The sequence below is a fragment of the Stegostoma tigrinum genome, chromosome 43 (genome assembly GCF_030684315.1).
Source record: "Stegostoma tigrinum isolate sSteTig4 chromosome 43, sSteTig4.hap1, whole genome shotgun sequence".
Classification (NCBI taxonomy): Eukaryota; Metazoa; Chordata; class Chondrichthyes; order Orectolobiformes; family Stegostomatidae; genus Stegostoma; species Stegostoma tigrinum.
This window is the reverse complement of record NC_081396.1, coordinates 8620407-8639878: the sequence shown is the minus strand read 5'-3', so window position 1 is coordinate 8639878 and position 19472 is coordinate 8620407. Positions and strand designations below refer to the sequence as shown.

The 19472-nt window shown below is 43.0% G+C and overlaps 1 protein-coding gene across 1 annotated transcript in view; it reads right to left on the bottom strand.

Annotated features, from left to right (window-relative positions):
- Positions 1-2675: 2675 nt before the first annotated feature.
- Positions 2676-19472, bottom strand: part of LOC125449063 (zinc finger protein 850-like) — a 55098-nt gene continuing 38301 nt past the window's right edge. Inside the window, exons 16-21 of the mRNA XM_059641832.1 lie at positions 14687-15556; positions 12298-12363; positions 8277-8381; positions 6403-6496; positions 6050-6109; positions 2676-5167 (exon numbers count right to left, since the gene is read on the bottom strand). Of these exons, the coding sequence (XP_059497815.1) occupies positions 4054-5167; positions 6050-6109; positions 6403-6496; positions 8277-8381; positions 12298-12363; positions 14687-15556 (2309 nt within the window). The 3' untranslated portion in view covers positions 2676-4053. The remainder of the gene's footprint in view (positions 5168-6049; positions 6110-6402; positions 6497-8276; positions 8382-12297; positions 12364-14686; positions 15557-19472) is intronic.

The following is a 19472-nucleotide window of genomic DNA, read 5'->3' as shown; positions in this document are numbered from 1 at the left end:
TGAGTATCTATGTTGGCATGGGATACTATGGTTACTTTGTCCAAGTTAAACTGATGGCTTTCATCATCTGAATGCACAGATATTAAGGAAAGTTCATCAAGCCGTTTTACTGCTAGTTGATGTTTGTGTATTCTGATGGCTAGTTTCTTAATATCTTGCTCCTTAATATCTGTACATTCAGACAATGAAGGCCATCAGTTTAACTGGGACAAAGTAACTATAGTAGCCCAAGCCAAACATAGACACACACAGGAATTCCTAGAGGCATGATTCCTCACCCAAACTTCAATCAACAAACATACAGAATTGGACCCCATCTACAAACTCTTACAGATCAAAACCAGAAATGACAGTACGCACCATAACAGACCGGACAGTGTAAATTCCTAGCAGAGTAGAATAACATCGCTTCATCTGAGGCTCCACTGATGATGTCACCTAGTATGGCGACGAAACATCTGAACGAGCAGAAGCCAGCTCGGCAAGCATGTCAACAACCTCATTCACAACCCGAGCTACAGATCTTTGCCAATACTTTAAACTAATAACCTTGTATTTTCAAAATAGATAAAAGGTCACATCACATTTGTTAAGAATATAAAACCACATTTCAATGGTTTTGAACACAGAACAAGTCTTTATTGTAGAACAGTAATACAATCTAACAAAACATGTCCAACTTATTTTGAACACCTAGAATTAACAGGAAGTAAACATGGTTAATACAATGCGATTACGCAGCTCACATCCAATGACAAAATATAATCAAGTCAGATCTCATGGATTTCTCAGTAACTCTCTCCAAGACGTTAATGAGATGGTTCATCGTAAAATCTCATTCAATCTCACGAAGGACTGCACTCAACGTTTGCTTTTCTGGCCTTAAAAATCCTTAAGACCCATTCCGTAATAATCTATTCAACAGAAGTACTTGCTGTTGCCAATCACCCTCCTATCCTGGTTCGCTCACCCCTTTGCTCAGAAACCACATTCTGCACTTCGTCATGAGCACAATTCCAACTTTTCACCAATCTTGATATGTTCACAGGCTTTCCCTGAACTTGAATCTTGCTCAGCTGTTCGAAACAAATACTGTTTGTCGGTTTTTCAACCTCCACTCTCTCAGCTGCACTGTAGGACTAATACTTGGAAGCCCCTCACATTTTCCCCAAAGAAAAAAACCAACAACCTACCTAGTTCCACAGTTTCCCAGGACTTCTTCAGAGTTCTTACTCCAACTGTTAACTAATCCCTAAAATTTCTTCCAGAGTTCAGTCTAACAGCACAGAGAATCCCGTGCCTGCAAGCCAGCTAAATAGCAGCACTCCCAGCATGCAGTCTGCCTCTGTCTCTTTCTTCAACTAACTGCTTTGGAAAATTCGGAACTGCTTATCAGTAACCCCTGAATTGTTATAATGTTGCCACTTTGACAGAATAGTGGCTTTCAGCGCAGAGAACGCTTACAAAGAAAAGTATTTGCCACACCTTTTCGATTGGAAGGAAAGATTTTGCATCCTGAAGGTTTCTTTAGAAACACTTTGAAAATATGATATTTCTTATAAGAAACATTTAACAAATAGCTTAATGCAGACAGTACAAATAAATTTTTCATTTACACATTTATGTACAGCATATTTACAAAACTATAAAAAATTAACCCAAACAAAAGCAAATATATGTGACAAGAAGGATTAGCAGCAAATGATAATCATTTCACTAACATTACTCAGCATCTCAGTCCTACTTTACACTCTTTAACTCTGCAAAAAATGTCTCAGTTCAGTCTACAAATCAAGTATCATTGTTTTCATTAACTGTAGTTTTAAATTCATCCTTATTTCATTTTCCAAATTCAGAGTCACTGTTGGAGGGAAACGAAGATCAAAATAACTTATTTGTGTGTAGCAATTTGTCTTTGCCTTAATTTAAATTCCTTTCCATTTAGTGAATGTTACTGAGCTGTTTACATGTTCCAATGAAAGCATGGAGTATTCCTGCTGGATTCTGTTTCTGCGCACTTTTGAGATCTTTCACTATATCCTGATGCCACTCTAAAGGTGCCTTATTCAATTCTTTCCGAGCGATATCCACAGCCTCATTGCCCAGGACTGGAGTTTCCTTTGCAAGGCTTGTCGGCTCCCGCACAATAAACAAACCATTTCCTTCCAGTCTTCTTGGGGTTTCAAATGGTCTATTGGGAACTGAGATCTTGACAGTATTTCTGTTATTATATGTCAGAACACGAGAAAGCACTGCAGATTTGCTGTTCAACTGAAATTAACTCTTCAAGATCATTTTGAGATCTCGGTACTTTCCAACTACTGAAGCACCGTATTTGGCAATTTTACTGGATATTGGCTCTTCTCACTAGCGTCTGTTACTGATGAGGACACACAAGTACTTCTCCTTGTACCAGGTCTTTGTGGAAATTCCTGTCACATGCATCAGTGCCACTGGTTTAACATCCAAATTCCTTTCCTGGTACTGTTTGGAAGTGTTCCTATTACTTCACTATTTTGCCATTCTGCTTCCAACAAACTGCTTTTACATGCCCTAACATTACTTACATTCACTGTATTCTCCCTTGTATTACTTGGAAAAGCTTCTGCCTTTTTCTGAAAACCATATCCTTGTTTATTCCGAGATAACGGGAACTGCAGATGCTGGAAATTCCAAGATTCCTTGTTTATTCCTCCAGCTACTCTGTGGTTTTCCATGAGCCAAAATTTGACCACTTCACAGCCTGTGAGAAATATCATCTGCTTCTGCTCAAACTACTGTTGCTTCAGTTCCGTACTTAGGAGTAGTCATCTAGGTAGGATTTAATTGTTACTGGAATGCAACTGAATTCTCCCAGAGTCATGAGTTTTTTCACACTTTTGCAAGTTTACTCTAGCTTCAATGAACAAAATCACTGATTCTACAATATTTCTGTTTCTTTCTCAAATTCAATAAATATCTGGCTGGGTATCATCCCAATACCTCAAATGGCTTTTCAAGTATCTTCCTCTTTAATCCAACGGGAATTTCTCTTTTCCCCACTGGTTCAGGTACTGATTTGCAGATCTCAACCTCTCCTCGATCAAATAAATTACTTTACAAATATCCTCTAATCCTCCCATTCATTCTGTTCAGTTCAATTGTTTGAACTGCTTTCACTGTTATTTGCACTATAACCACTGCATTGGAAGTTTGAGGGGTCAAATTCCACTCTTTAACCTAAGTACCACTATCTTATCCAACACTTGCACAGAAAAACAGAATCCTGTACACTTAAGAGGTGCTGACAGAGATTAAGAGAGTCCTGCACTGTCAGAGGTGCTCACGGAGACAGAGTGTTCTGCAATGTCAGAGATACAAACAGAGTCTGAAAGTATCCTGCACTGTTGGAGATGCTGACAGTGACCGAAAGAGCGAGGTCTGAACTGACTTAAGGATAATAGCTACTCAGAAAAAATGAGATTATAACCAGCTCAAACTCATAATTTTTAAACTGACGCATCACTGGACCACTCAACTACACCCTCAAGACACCCAAGATTCAAAAACATCTCCATCTACCAACATGACATCCCCCTGCTCAACTGCTCCAAACACCCACCCCAGCCCTGTCAGACTCAACAACATCCACCCCCAGATCCAATATTCTAACTGACCTCCTTTTCCTCATGACCCCACCTCAACTGACATTCCCCCCACCCCTTCACTGCACTCCCCTCTGTTATGTTCCCTGCTTCATTAAGTGAATTTCCTTTCTGGTTCCTAAGCAGCTCTACTCCTCTTTACCATACTTTCACGCTACATGTGCCTTCAGAACCACACTGTTGACAACACTTCAATGTGGGGAAAGTCTTTGCCTTAAACCTTTTGCTCCTTATACCATAATATTTCAGCTGTAATAATTTATGCAATGTTTTTGAGGACTTGAGGAAGAGAGAGTTTCACTCGGCTGTTTGAATCTGTTAATACTCAGCAGCATACATCAATTACTAAACTGCTCCTTGCCCCAATCTGGAGGATTGTGCGATTAATACAATTGACAGCTAAATCCAATCACTGCAGCTCCTCATGGACACGCTGGTGTTTCAACAGGTGGGATGACTGAGTGAATCCCTTCCCACACTCAGAGCAGGAGAACGGTCTCTCCCCGGTGTGAACTCGCTGGTGTCTCCGCAGGTGGAATAGCTGAGTGAATCCCTTCCCACACTGGGAGCAGGTGAAAGGCCTCTCCCCGGTATGAACTCGCTGGTGTGCCCGCAGAGTGGACGAATCAGCAAATCCCTTCCCGCACTCGGAGCAGGCAAATGGCCTCTCCCCAGTGTGAACTCGCTGATGTGTCAGCAGGGTGGTTGACTGACTGAATCCCTTTCCACACACTAAGCAGGTGAAAGGTCGCTCACCGGTGTGAACTCGCTGGTGTTTCAGCAGGTTGGATGACTGAGTGAATCTCTTCCCACAGACGGAGCAGATGAATGGTCTCTCCCCAGTGTGAACTCGCTGGTGTACAGTCAGCTGTGAAGATGTTCTGAACCCAGACCCACAGTGAGAGCACCTGAATGGTCTCTCATCAGTGTGAAAACGCTGATGGCATATCAGTTCTGTGGAACCTTTATAGCACTTCCCACAGTCTGAACATTTAAAAGGTCTCTCATCAGTGTGAACATGTTGATGACGCATCAGGTCCCTGGAACTTTTAAAGGACTTCCCACAGTCAGGGCATTTAAAAGGCCTCTCCCCAGTATGGACCCGCTGGTGTAGCAGCAGATGGGATAACTGAGTGAATCCTTTCCCACACTCAGAGCAGCTGAATGGCCTCTCCCCAGTGTGAACTCGCTGGTGTGTCAGCAGGTGGTATAACTGAGTGAATCCCTTCCCGCAGTCAGAGCAGGTGAACAGCCTCTCCCCAGTGTGAACTCTTTGGTGTCTCATTAGGGTAGAAGACCGAGCAAATCCCTTCCCACAGTCTGAGCAGGTGAATGGCCTCTCCCCAGTGTGACTTCGCTGATGCCTTTCAAGCACAGATGGGTAATTGAACCCCATCCCACAGTCTCCACATTTCCATGGTTTCTCCCCACTGGAAATGCTGCTTTTTCCTTCCATGTTCAAAATACAATTCAGGCTCCTCGGTGATGCTATCAGAACCCGTCTGTACAGTGCAAACCCGCCTCTTCAAACATTTGGTGAAACTGGTTTAAAACAGGAAACAAAAGGGAGTGAGACAACACTCAAAATACAAAAGGCAGATTGTGAAATTAATCTGAACAAATCTTGGCAATTTGTGAGGATAGCACAAGGAAAAAGTAATTATGAAAGTTGCTGGATTGACACACAAACCCAACCTGTTCACTGATGTCCTTTAGAGAAGTGAAAGGGTTTAGAAATAGAAAATGAGAGAGAGAGACAGAGAAGGCAAAAGTGTCAGTTTTCATTTACTTTGTTCTTCTATAACTCAATCAGTACTATGATAGAATCTACAAAGCCCTCAAACTCCAGCCCCTAGAAAGACCAATTGTATGTAAACATCACGAACTCCAACTCCCTCCAGTTTGTACACCACCCTGACTTGTCTGACCACCAGTACTGGATGAGCAGAAATTTACTCCACATATCAGGACGACTGAAGCCATTATCTTCAGTTTCCACTCTAAACTCCATTCCCTCCCCACCTTGATTCCAACTCCCTCCCTGGTAAATGTTTTGTGGTCGAATCAGAGTGTTCATAACTGTAACACCAGTGTTCAAACTGTGCAATCTTCAAACATGAATGCTTATAATGCTGACAGCTTAAACTTCTGTTTCTAATAACCTACTGATTTCTAACAAAACTCGCCTTCTCAAAGCTGCCGAGCTAAACTTCCACCAAAGTTAATTATATCCTAAAATCTATGAAAAATCTATTTTTAGAAGAGAAACTATTTGCTTCTGACCCCAATCAGGTCTCCTTCAAACTGCCCAAAACAACTCTGGATTTTCTAAATAAGAAAATAAGAAGTTAGTCCTTGATTATTCTGGACTGAAACAAACTAATGGTTCTCAATGTTTACTCTACCTGTCATAAGCCACGACAGTATGAGCAACTTTACTTTCAAACTCTGCAGCCACTTGCTCTCTGCGTAACAGTGGTTTAGTTCAACGTTCCTCAAAGATTCTCTGGCCCCGACTTTATTTTTTTAAAAATGTCACTGAAGTAACTAATACTTAGAAATGCAAAGATATTAATACATACATATAAATCACTCAACTTTCATCACATAAAGCATTCCTGGCCTCCTATATTCAACCTCCCTGTAATCTTGAGATCATCCAACACTCTACTGTCCACGTGCTGATTCGCATCAACTTTTGCTGGCCTATAGAGGCTCTGGCTTAAGAAGCACCATATTATAAAATTCTTATCCTCACTTTCCTTCCTGTTTGTGACCAGCACTATGTCTCTGATCTCCTCCAGTCACACAACTGTTGATATCTCTCCCAGAAGGGAATGAAGGCTCTGTCACTGAATTTATGCAAGGCAGAATTACATTAATTTTTGGTAGACAAGGATATCAAGGGGTATGGTGTAAGACTGGAAAGTAGGAGAGAAAACACAACCATTTCAGCCATGATCTTATTGATTGGCTCTACAATCCAATCCTGCTCTGAATTCCTATGTTCCTATCTCTAAAACTGGTCCAACTCCAGCCTCTTGAGTATTCCCAAACTTAATCACTCCTGCATTCATAGCCATTCGTTCAGCTTCTAAGGGATGTCATGGTTAGCACTGGTGCCTCACAGTGCCAGGGACCTGGGTTTGATTCCATTCTTGTGCAACTGTCTGAGCGGAGTTTGCACATTCTCCCTGTGTCTGTGTGCGTTTTCTTCAGTGCTCTGGTTTCCTCCCACATCTGAAGAGGTGCAGCTTAGATAGATTGGTCAGGCTAAATTGCCCATAGTGTCTAGGGATGTGCAGGCGAGGTGGATTCGCCATGGGAAATGCAGGGTTACAGGGATTGGATGGGGAGGGATCTGGGTGGGACGCTTTTCTGAGCGTCGCTGTGGACTTAATGGGCCGAATGGCCTACATCCACGCTGCAACGATTCTATGATTCACAAGCTCAACAAATTCCTCCCTGACAGCACTCTTATCTCTACAAAATTGTGCCATCGACGTGGATGTTCATTGCTTTTCCCTCATGGCTCGGGGATTAAGCAACAAGTCCTTACCTAACAGCATTGTGGGATCACATCACTCCACAAACCCCAGCAGTTTAAGAAGGCCAAGGACTGTTGAAAAAAGACACATTGTATCAAACCTTGCCTTGCATTCATCAGAACATTCACACGAACGATCAATAATAATATTTCATCATGTGACAAGAGTTGCTGATTGGTTGGCAAGTGGATTCCGATTGGTCGGCAAGTGGATTCCGATTGGTCAAGGCATTGTGCTGATAACTGACAGGTTTTTGTTTAAAGATTAACCAGATAGCTTGGTATCTGAATAGTGAAGGCATTGCCCTGAGACCTGAATGAGAGAATTGGAACCTGTTTAGGTGATTTGAAACAGAGGCACTTTGTGTACATGTTATTTCTGTATGCTAAGACGAGGACTATGTGCATTATTATACGCAGCTTCCAGTAAGCTCGAGTGTGCCACACAGCAAGCCCTACTGCCTATATTGACTATCAGCATAATATTTAGCACAGTCAGTTATTTATCAAATGTTCTTCAATCACAGAAACAAATCTAATATTTGTGTGTGTGTTTTTGGTGCTGCTAGCAGGAGTTGGTCGGGTGCAGTGAGTACATTACCTCCCATGAACAGCTGAAGGGACATCAGCCATCGATTTTGGGACGTATTTCTAGCATCACACTGGTGAATAGAAATGCTGTAGAATCGGATGGTCATTAAAAAGCTCAGGAGTAGGAGTCAAATGGACAATAGCACATGGAAAAAATCCTGACTATGAAAATTACTGTGGGAATTTAAAATTTGTAAGACTGAGAAAAGACATGGTCAAGGAAGGGCAACAGTTGAAATTACATCTTAAAACAGTCAACAGAAGTAACAGCCTGTCAGAGGAAGTCAGCCATTGATAGAGAGATGACCAGACAGGGTAACGGATGGAGATGGTCTCAGATCTACATTAAGGAGTCACACCAGCCCCGGAGCTGTGGAACCTCTCACACATATAACAGAGCACAACAGCAAAAGCTCAATATTGGAGACAAATGATCAGAAATATTCATCTCTAAAACAACTTCAGCTTTCAGTGTTAAAATTTTCAGCTTGTACCTGCAACTGGAATGATATCAGAAGCATTGGAATCAGAGAAAAATTTCACAGTTAAGGACCTCTCCAGGGAGTGGGTGATGTCACAGCACATCCTCTTTGAATATCCTGTAAAACAAAGTTTACAAAATCAATATGTGTGAGCAGGGTTGACATTCAGAAGAGACAAACATTTCTCTAAATTCGAGTCTGCTATTTGGCCATGTTCCCCTTCTGATCACCTGGAAAAGTGGCTTCCAAAATCCATCCCTGACAGTCCAAGATAGGAATTCATGACGTTCTCTCCTCTTAGCTTATCATGATGATATATGTTTCTTTGAGTACATTACCCCTCACTGTTGCCACAGTGACACACCGTTACGCATTTCTGGAACAAAAACAGACATCACTGGAGAAACTCAGCAGGCCTGGCAGAAATCCTTCTTCAGAATGCTGTACTCAAAATTTTAATTCTGCTTTCTCTCCAGAGACCTGACAGGAGACCTGACAGGACTGCCGAATTTCTCCAGTGATTTCTGTTTCAAATTCAAGTTCTTTGCCCTGTGTTTTCACATGACTGAACTGAGCTGCAAAACGTTTAGACACATGAGGCAGGACACCTAATGAGATAGTGGATTGAGGAGAGCAGGAGTTCTTTCTTTTTCCTTCCTTCTGTACCATGGCTCTGCCTCACCAATGTGACATTCGGAATGAAAGGCTAATACAGCTTGGGGGACGAGTTGTCTGAACAATGGGCAACAAGCTCCTCCCAGTCATTCCAGAGATTGCCCCTCACAAATATGGCGTCCTTACACCCATACAACAACCGCATAAACCCCAACAAAAATGGCGGCCGCCGCCCTGGGGCCCAGTCTCTGGGCGAAAGCCTCCAGCGCCCAATTCGCTTCCGTCTGTGCAGTCGGTGCCACCGGAAATTATTTTCCCGGCTTTTCAGCTTACACAAGAAGTTCACAGAGCATCTCCATTCACCCACCTGATCCATCGGCCCCTTCTTCCGGCCTCATTTGGTAACGTTTTTGGAGCCGAGAACAAAACTCTCCACTTCGCCACCACTCACTCCACGCATGCTCTATTCGACTATCACCTCTGCGCCTGCGCACTGCTACAGAGAGCACAGTCTAACTTCTTCTAACTGAAATTTTACAATTTTACAGTATTTTCACGAAATGTTTCCTCTCTTTCTCCATGTTCTCTCTAAAATGCAGAGCCCAGAACTGGGTTGCCACGTTTCAGCTGAGGCTAGTTTCTTTTGCAAGATCAACATTAACGGCTTGCATAACACTCAACATAGCACTCCATACCCCTAGGGTAGTGCATATTAGACTGAGTACTCTCTCAAGCTGCCACATTTAATGTCTTCTACACCAAGTCCCTCTGACTCTACATACCTTTGGAGTTGTACACTTTGTTTAATAGTTGTTGATAGTATTGAACTTGATTGTTGAAAAAAGTCAAACTTTGCCAAAGCTGTTCCTCTCGTGCTCCTCAGGGCAATTGACAAGAAATACTACTGCAAAGGGAACACGATATTTATACGGCAATGAGATGAGAGTGTTGATCTTCAGAACGTGAATTGCCTCACATCTCTCCACATTGAACTTCATCTATCTGTCTGTCACTGTCTATTTCATATCACATAGTTATATGTCGATGTTGCTTCTGCCCCTTTTATTCCAATTATCGTAGCATTGATCATAGATCCGTTGTATGGTAGACTATCAAATACCTTCTGGACATCCATGTACATCACATCGACTTCATTATCCTGATCAACACTCCATTATACATACAAGTTATGCTCAAATAAAACAAAGAACTGTGGATGCTGGAAATCTGAAAGAAACATAAACATAAATTGCTGGAGATCTTCTGATTGCTAGTCTCAAAATATTAACTATGCAGTGGCTGGACACGATCTAGGGAACAGATAATTCACTAAATTTAGTTGTACATACGTTTGGAGGGTTAAAAATAATTATTTGTTCACAAACAAAAACAGAAATTACTGGCATACCACAGCAGGTCTGGTAGCATCTGCGGAGAGAAATCGAAATTAATGTTTCGGGTCCAGTCACTCTTCCTTAGAACACATTCTGATTTCAAGCATCCACAGTTCTTTTGGTTTTCAATAATTATTTGTTATTACGATGCTTTAAACTCTCAGAATTGTTCCAAAGAGTGTATTTAAATTAGATTGTATTAAAACTTAGAAACGATACATACAAATTACATAAAGATGTTTGTTCAAAATCAGATTAAGGGAATATATTGAACATTTTACTGTTCTGTTATTAAAGCTAAAGATCAAAAAAACAGAATTAAAGAACAGGCTAGCCAATCAAACACCCATTAATGTGTGGAGAGGGAGACTCTTGAATTTGTGCTCAGGGTCTCCCATCTCTAGAGACCCAGAAATGTCCACAGCTTCCCCTGATCTGATCAACTGACAAAACGACATAGAAGCCTACTGGATGTGACAAGTATGTTTATGTCTCCTTTTAGGTTAAGTTAATGTGGGAAATTGAGACCAGATAATGTTAATAACAGAGGGACACCATGTTAAAAAATTAAAAGCAGTTGTTTGTTTGGTAGTACAGAACTTGAATATTGCTGATAAACAGCAGGTTTCTTCTTGCAATCATCAGAAGCATTTGCATTTACAGTGATTAGTAATGTCTTCACGAAAGTCCGCATGCCAACCAATCAGCATTCTCCTTTCATGCAGCTCAAACATTATCTTTCCCCTTGACTTGACATTCATGTGAATTATCCTGATAAGGGTAAGACAAAAAGCTTTGGCAAACCAAGACAGAAAAATTAAAAGATTTGACTGTATAGACATATTACTCTTATATCATTGGAATAAACTAACTTCAACATTCTATATTACAACTCTGTATTAATTTATATTTCTTCTTAACTTGGATTTCTTTGAATTTATATCCGAATAGACTTTCTTTTCCATTTGGTTGAAGTTGAGAACCGGAGAATTAAAAGGAATTTCTGGTCAACTGGATGAATTCCAATTAGGCATGCCTCTCAGTAAAGTGGAAGAATGATCAAATCTCACATTAGGAGTCAATGAGCTCTTTTTCTCCAGTTTGAATGTGCTAGCATACATTGAAGACAGATGAGAAGGTAACTGACCTGGGTCAAATAAATCAAAACAACATGCATTCGCTGTATTTAACATAAAGCTGATTTATTTGAGTTTTACCAACAATGTTAACACCTCTGAGTAGACTGGAGGTTTTCAACATCAGCACAAACATACACAAATGAACATGATTCAGCCCTGTATGTGATTAACAGCAAATTCCAATCCCTGCAGCTACTTGTGAATGCACTGGTGCCTCAGCAAATGGAATGACTGACTGACTCCCTTCCCACACTTAGAACAGGTGAATAGTGCCCCCTCAGTGTAAACTCACTGATGCACAGAGTCAAGCGATCACTTAATCCCAGTCGCAGCAGAGAGAACATCTGAACTGTCTCTCGTCAGCATGAACGTGTTGATGGTGCATATGTTCCCCGCACATTTTATAGCACCTCCCACAGTCTGGGAGTTTAGAAGTTCTCTCATCAGGGTGAATTTGCTGGTATGTCACAGCAGGTGGGATAGGGAGTGAATTCCTTCCCATACTCACAGCAGGTAAACATGTTAAATCTTCACAGAATAATTGCAGAAAATGGCATTTTCAGACTGCAAACTTAAATCTTGGTGCTTCACTTTCAGTCAGAAATAGATCCCAGTTGGACCCCATTCTCAGATTTAACAGCATGTTTACTGCATTCCCCGATGCTCTTGCTAATTCTAAACTGAGTCGTAAAGGAGCTTGTGTTCTGCGCCTAGGAGCTGCGAACCATGGAGGAGAACAGCTGGGAAATATTTCTTCCTCATGTCAGGATTAACTCCGACCTTGCTGTCAGTGAAAACAGATGAGCGGGACCAAAGTGCTGTTTGTCCCTCTCAGTGTGACCCTGGAGGACTATGTCCGGACAAGTTTCCGCTGTATGATCCTACCCCCAGGTTGTCCTTTTCGAGCTCCAGTCAAGTGTTGATCAACAGTCAGCTGGAAAAGGCAGAAACCTACAACAGTGTAGTAACGAATGGCTGATTTATTTGGCATTTGTCCAGGATATTGACCTCCAGCCCAGTTGCAGGGATTATTAGTCAAATTAATAAAAACAAAACAGCTATCAGAATGGACATGATTCTGTGCCGTGTGGCTCATTACCTGCAGTAATTAGGATAGAATGGAGTCATTCATGAATTTACTGGTGTCTCAGTGCCGACTTCGATAACGAAGTGAATCTCTCCCATACAGGCAGCAGGTGAACAGCCTCTCACCAGTGTGAATGTTTTCATTCATCTGGGATGTGGGCATTGCTGGCTGGCCAGCATTTTTTGCCTGTTCCTAGTTGCCCTTCAGAAGGTGGAGGTGAGCTGCCTTCTTGAACCGCTGCAGTCCACCTGCTGAGGGTAGACCCACAGTGCCGTTACGGAGGGAATTCCGGGATTTTGATCCAGCAACAGTGAAGGAATGGCGATATATTTCCAAGTCAGGATGGTAAATGTTTTGGAGGGAACATCAGGGTGGCACTGTTCCCACATATCTGCTGCCCTTGTTCTTCTGGATGGAAACAGTTGTGGGTTTGGAAGGTGCTGTCCGAGGATCTTTGGTGAATTTTTCTGCAATTCATCTTGCAGGTAGCACACACTGCTGCAACTGAATGTGTTTATGATTTTGCAGATACATTGTGCTTTTAAATTTCTACTCAGAGTAAGGAGTTTGAAACAGATTCTTATTGGTGCAAACACATTTTGTGTATTCAAATGGGGTGACTGACTGAATCCCTGCCCACACTTGGCCTCTCCCCAGCATGCACTCACTGACGTTCAGTGAGTTGAACACGGCCCTGCAATGAGAGGACCTAACAGTCTCTTGTCAATGTGAACGTGTTGATTGGAGACCAGCTTGACAGGACATTGGATAAAAAAATCGCTGAAATCCATTTGAAAGATCTTACAACATTGTGAACTGACTGGTGCGCAATCAGGTCGGAGAATTAGTGAATCTCTTCTGATACATGGAGCAGGAGAGTGACCTCTCCCCAGTGTTGCTACAGGTTCCTCAATCACCCAAACTTCTTCCTGCAGTGAGAGCAGATGGACGGAGTTGGGACCACAGCAAGTGCGCCATCACCAACTATACGTGTACAATTCTTGTCAAGCTGATTTGAATGCTCTCTCCCCTGTATGAACTCACCGGTGTATACAGACACTGAATGGACAAAGATGTTTAGTTCAGATAAATGTGATGTGTTGTATTTTGGCATGACAAACCAAGTCAAGACATACATAGCTAACGGTAGGGCAATGGAAAGTGTACTTGAATCGAGTGGCATGACAGGTAGACAGGGTGGTGAAGAAAACATTTGGCATATCAGTCAGAGCATTGAGTTACAGGAGTTGAGATGTCAAAGAACAGCTGTTTCAAACATTAGTGACATGCAATTGGAGTACTGCGTACAATACTGGTTGCACTGCTGTCAGAAGAATGTTATTAAAAACTGAAAAAGGTGCAAAAAGAAGTTACCAAGACTTTGGCGGGGGAGGGGGGGGGGGTTGAGTTCTATAAGGAGGGGCTAGATAGGCTGGGCTTTTCTCCCAGGAGTATAGGAAGGTGAGGGGTGACTTTACAGAGGTTTATAAAATCATGAGGGGCATAGATAAGGTGAACAACAAAGGTTTTTTCCCCAGGGTCAGGGAGTCCAAATCTATAGGGCATAGGTTTAAGGTGAGAGGGGAAAGATTTAAAAGGGACCTGAAGGGCAACCTTTTCACACAGAGGGTGGTGCATAATAAAATGAGCTGCCAGAGGAAGTGGTAGAGGTGAGTACAATTACAACATTTAGAAGACATTTGGACAGGTACACAGACAAGAAAGATTTAAAGGGCTATGGGCCAAATGCAGGCAAATGGGACCAGTTCAGTCCAGGAATCCTGGTCAGCACGGATAAGTTGGACCGAAGTGCTTGCTTCTGTGCTGTACGTCTCTGTGTGAATTTAAGGCTTGGACAAACATAAATGTTCATGATAGTTTGGCCAAGTAGGCCAGTGGAAGAGAGGGAAGCAGCAGAAGCAGTGGATCAACTTGTCTCAATCTTAGTGACAAGGATGTTCCATGAGGTCCTCACACTTGTTGTTGGTGGTGAGGATGGCAGAGCCAGGGGAAAGACAGCGCACTTCAAAAAGATTCAATATACTGTATTTAAAACACTGATTTGATGTTTACCTGAATAATAATACCGATAACTGGGCTAGAGATTATTAACAACAGCAGAAACAGACTCCAAAACGTAGTTCAAGTTCTGGATGTAATTCATAGAAAAATCCAAACGTAGCACTTAATTGTGTATACGCTGGTGCGCCAACAAGTTGGATAACTTAGTGAATCCCTTCCCACACTTGGAGCAGGTGAACGGCCTCTCCCCAGTGTGAATTCGCTGGTGTACAGTGAGGTCAGATGATCGTGTGAAGCCAGTTCCACAGTGAGAACACCTGAACGGTCTCTCGTCAGTGTGAACACGTTGATGGCGCATTAGTTCACTGGAACTTTTAAAGCACTTCCCGCAGTCTGGACAATTGAAAGGTCTCTCCCCAGTGTGAACTCGCTGGTGCGTCAGAAGGTTGGAGGACCGAGTGAACCCTTTCCCACACACGGCGCAGGTGAACGGCCTCTCCCCGGTGTGAATTCGCTGGTGTTTCAGCAGGTGGGTTGACTGAGTGAATCCCTTCCCACACATCGAACACGTGAAGGGCCTCTCTCCTGTGTGAATGCGCTCGTGCACAATGAGTTGAGACGACCGTTTGAAGCCAGTCCCGCAGTGAGAGCACCTGAACGGTCTCTCGTCGGTGTGAACAAGCTGGTGGGACATCAGTTCCCCGGAACTTTTATGGCACTTCCCGCAGTCTGGACATTTGAAAGGTCTCTTGTCGGTGTGAACTCGCTGGTGTGTCAGCAGAGTGGACAACCGAGCGAATTCCTTCCCGCAGTCCGAGCAGGTGAACGGCCGCTCCCCAGTGTGACTGCGCCGGTGGATTTCCAGTTGGCCAGGGTACTGGAATCCCTTCCCACAGTCCCCACACTTCCACGGTTTCTCCCCATCCTGACTGCATTTATGTTTTGAGAGGCCAGATAATCGGCTGAAACCGCGTCCACACAGAGGACACGTGTACGGTTTCTCCCCGTTGTGAACAGTGTTATTTCCTTCCATATTCAAAATTCAGTCGTATTCATGTTCTCCTCAGCTGTTTCTGCCACTCTGTTTCTCCTCATCTATTTCTCCCATTCTGTTTTTCATCCTCATTTAAGATAACAGGGCCGATTCTGTGAAAACACGGGGCAAGTGTTCAGTTTGAGTATGCTGACAGCAAATTTTCCCTTTCTAAAGCCCTGTTAAGCCAATTTAAAATGAAAAAGAAAGTCAGAAAGGACTCACAAAGGCAGTTTCTGTTATTGAGCTGAATAAATCTGGTAATTGTGGGGCCATCCGAGGAAAAAGTGACCGTGAGTGAAAGCTACTGGATTGACATAAAACAACTCAAAGTGTCCTTCAGGGAGGGGCGTGTTCCACATAGTCTGGGCTAAGTGAAACTCAGATTTTTGTGATGAGGCAATGGTGGAACACAAAAAGGAGTGAGGTAGATAGTCAGACCAAGAAAGACATGTTTAATATCGTCTACATCTCGGGACCCAAGATCAATTCAATACAATTCAACCAGCGGGTCCACAGGATGTCTCAGACATTCAGCCTCTGCCATCTGGAAGAACCAGGGGAGCAGAGGTCTAAGTGAACACCAAAACCTCCAGGTCACACTGTTTGATCACGTGAAGACGCAGGGCAGAAATTTATGAAACCTGAGTATACGTCATCTTCAAATATAGAGGCTGCCGACTGTGGCCAGGGGCAATTTGCAGCAGGAAACATGTGCGCTCAACCCTGCACCAGGAGGAATGAATGTACACCAAAAAAAAATAGGACAAATCTAACCTGACACACCCCTGTCTACTTCAGTGATGGGTTCGCCAGTAGCATCAAGTTCCTAGGAATGATGATCACCAACAATCTGTCCTGGTCCACCCACGCTGATGTGACAGTCAACTCTTCTGCCTCAGGATGCTAAGGAACTTCGGCGTGTCCGTAAAAACTCTTAGGAATTTTGAGAGATGTACCATACAAAGCATTCTATCCGGATGCATCACCGTTTGGTAGAGCAACCGCTCTGCCCGGGTCCATAAAAAATTACAGAGAGTTGCGAACACAGCCCAGTCCATCACGCAAGCTAACCTTCCATCCATTGACTCTATCTACACTTTTCACTGTCCTGGAAAGGCAGCCAACATAATCAAAGACCCCTCTCATCGCCGTTATAATCACTTCTAACCTCTTCTGTCAGGCAGAAAATACAAAAGCTTATACACACGTACTAACAGATTCAAGAACAGCTTCTTCCCTGCCGTTACTAGACTTCTGAATGGACTCAAATTTTAAATTTAACGTTGATCTCACTATTTCTGCACTTTCTCTGCAGCCATAACAGTGTACTCCTCGTTTTGTTCCATTGCTCTGATGCACTTTGAATGGTATGACCTGACTGTTGCATGTAAAACAAAATTTTTCACTGTACCTAGGTACATGTGACAACAATAAATCAAATCAATTATCACCTCTTCAATCCACGCATCAGCAGTAACGTCATGGAAGGTGTCATTAATAGTGCGATCAAGCTACACTTGCTGAGCAATAACTTGTTCAATCACAAGCAGTTTGGGTTCTGTCAGGACCACTCAGCTCCTGACTTCATTACAGCCTTCATCAAATATGACAAAAGAACTGAATTCCAGAGGTGATGTGAGAGTCACTGGCCTTGGTATGAAGAAATCCTAGTAAAACTGGAGTCGATGGGAATCAGTGATAATTCCTGCAGGAGGGAATCATACTTGACAAAAAGGAAGATGGTCATGGTTGTTTGGGGTCAGTTGTCTCAACTCCAGGACAGTTCCTCACCATCATCTCTTACACCCAACTATCTTTAGTGCTTCATCAATGATCTTCTCTCCACCATAAGGTCAGAAGTTGAGATATTCGCTGATGACTGCACAATGTTCAATACCATTTGCAACTCCTCAGATACTGAATCAGTCCATGTACAAATGCAACAAGCGTTGGGCAATATCCAGGTTTTGGGTTGACATGTGGGAAGTTTATTTGCACCACACAAGTGCCAAACAATGGCCATGCCCAACAAGAAAGAATCCAACCAGTGCATCTGAAATTCAATGGCATTATAATTACCAAACACCCCACAACAACTTCCTGGGGATTGCTGTTCCCCAATAACTAAACAGGCTTAGCCATATAAGTGGTGTGCCTAGAACAGCAGGTCAAAGAACCAGAAATCCTGCAGAATGTAACTCACCTCCTGACTCTCCAAAGAACCAGAAATCCTGCAGAGTGTAACTCACCTCCTGACTCTCCAAAGACTGTCCACCATCTAGAAGGCCCAACCCGAGAGTGAGATGGAAAACTTGCCAATTGTCTAGTTGCGTGCAACTCCAATAACTCTCAAGAAGCCTGATATCATTCAAGACAAAGAGGCCCACTTAATTAGCACATCTACAACCATTCATAATTACAACATTTAAAAGGCATCCGAATGGTATATGAAAAGGAAGGCTTTAGACAGATATGGGTCAAATGCTGGCAAATGGGATGAGATTAATTTAGAATATCTGGTCAACATAGATGAGTTGGACTGAACTATTTCTGTGCTGTACATTTCAAAGACACTCTCTCCTCCACCAACACTCAATAGCAGCAACAATGTGTACCATCTACAAGTTGTGATGCAGACATTCACCAAAGAGGATGGGACAGCACTTTCAAACTGACAACACTTATTATCAACAAGATTAAGGGAACACCACCCCTTCAAGTTTCCCTCCAAGCATCTCATCATCCTGACTTCGAAATGTATCACCAATTCTTCAAAGTCCTGGAATTCCTTACCTAATGGCAATGTGTGTCTACCTGCATCAAGGAAACTGCAGCGGTTCAAAAGCACAGTGCACCACTTTCTCAGAGGCAAGCAGGTACGGGCAATAAGTGTCTGCTCAACCAGCACTGCCCATAACTCATGAACGACTAAAAAAACAAACAGGCCAACTGCCTGTCCAGGATAGATATTCACGTGAAACACATGTTTGTCTTGGTAAGTATTCTGTGTGCATGTGAATCATCCACTTCTAAGACTCTGTGTAACGAAGTTTATAAAATCCATCATGGAATCCAGGAGGAATACAATCCTTCCTCCTGTCCCGGGATGAACACGCATGCTCCCCACTGGGCACTATCCCACACTGTGGTCAGCAGTTCTTTGATTCAAGGATGCCATCTACTTAGGGGCGTCAGCAATATGCCCTCGAAGCTGGGCACCAAGGATCCATGCACAGCGATCACCATCAGTAATCAAGAAGGAAATAAAAATAGAAACTGCTGGAAAAGCTCAGCAGGTCTGGCAACATCTATGCAGACAAATCAGAGTTAACGTTTCGTGTTGAGTGACCATTCCTCAGAAGGTTTATTTCTGATTTACAGCATCCACAGTTCTTTCGGCTGTTATTTAGTAAACAAAGAGGGACCACTGGTCTGCCATGTGATTTAGCAACCCTAGACCTTGTGACACACGGGATGTCCCATGAGGTAGTAGGATCTGGACAGCAGGATTTGTTTCCTTTTACTTCCACTCTGCCTCATCAATGAGACACCAGATGTGAGGGGCTAATGCAGCTGATGGACAAGTCAGTGTCAGAATCAACACAGCTTGGAGGAACACAGCAGGTCAGGCAGCATAAGAGGAGTAGGAAAGTCGACATCTCAGGTCAGGACCCTTCTTCAGAACCCAAAACCTCAACTTGTTCCTACTCCTTTGATGCTGCCTGACCCACTGTGTTCCTCCAGCTCCATACTTGCATTGACTCTAACTCCAGCATCTGCAGTTCTCGGCACCTTCGAGCGACTTATGACCCCACTGCGAAGCCTCTTTCAAAGGATGCCCACCTTGAAGAAGTTGTCCTCCTTCCTCCAGAAAGACCTCAGCAGATCTCTGCCTGAGTGCAACCTACCAGTAAC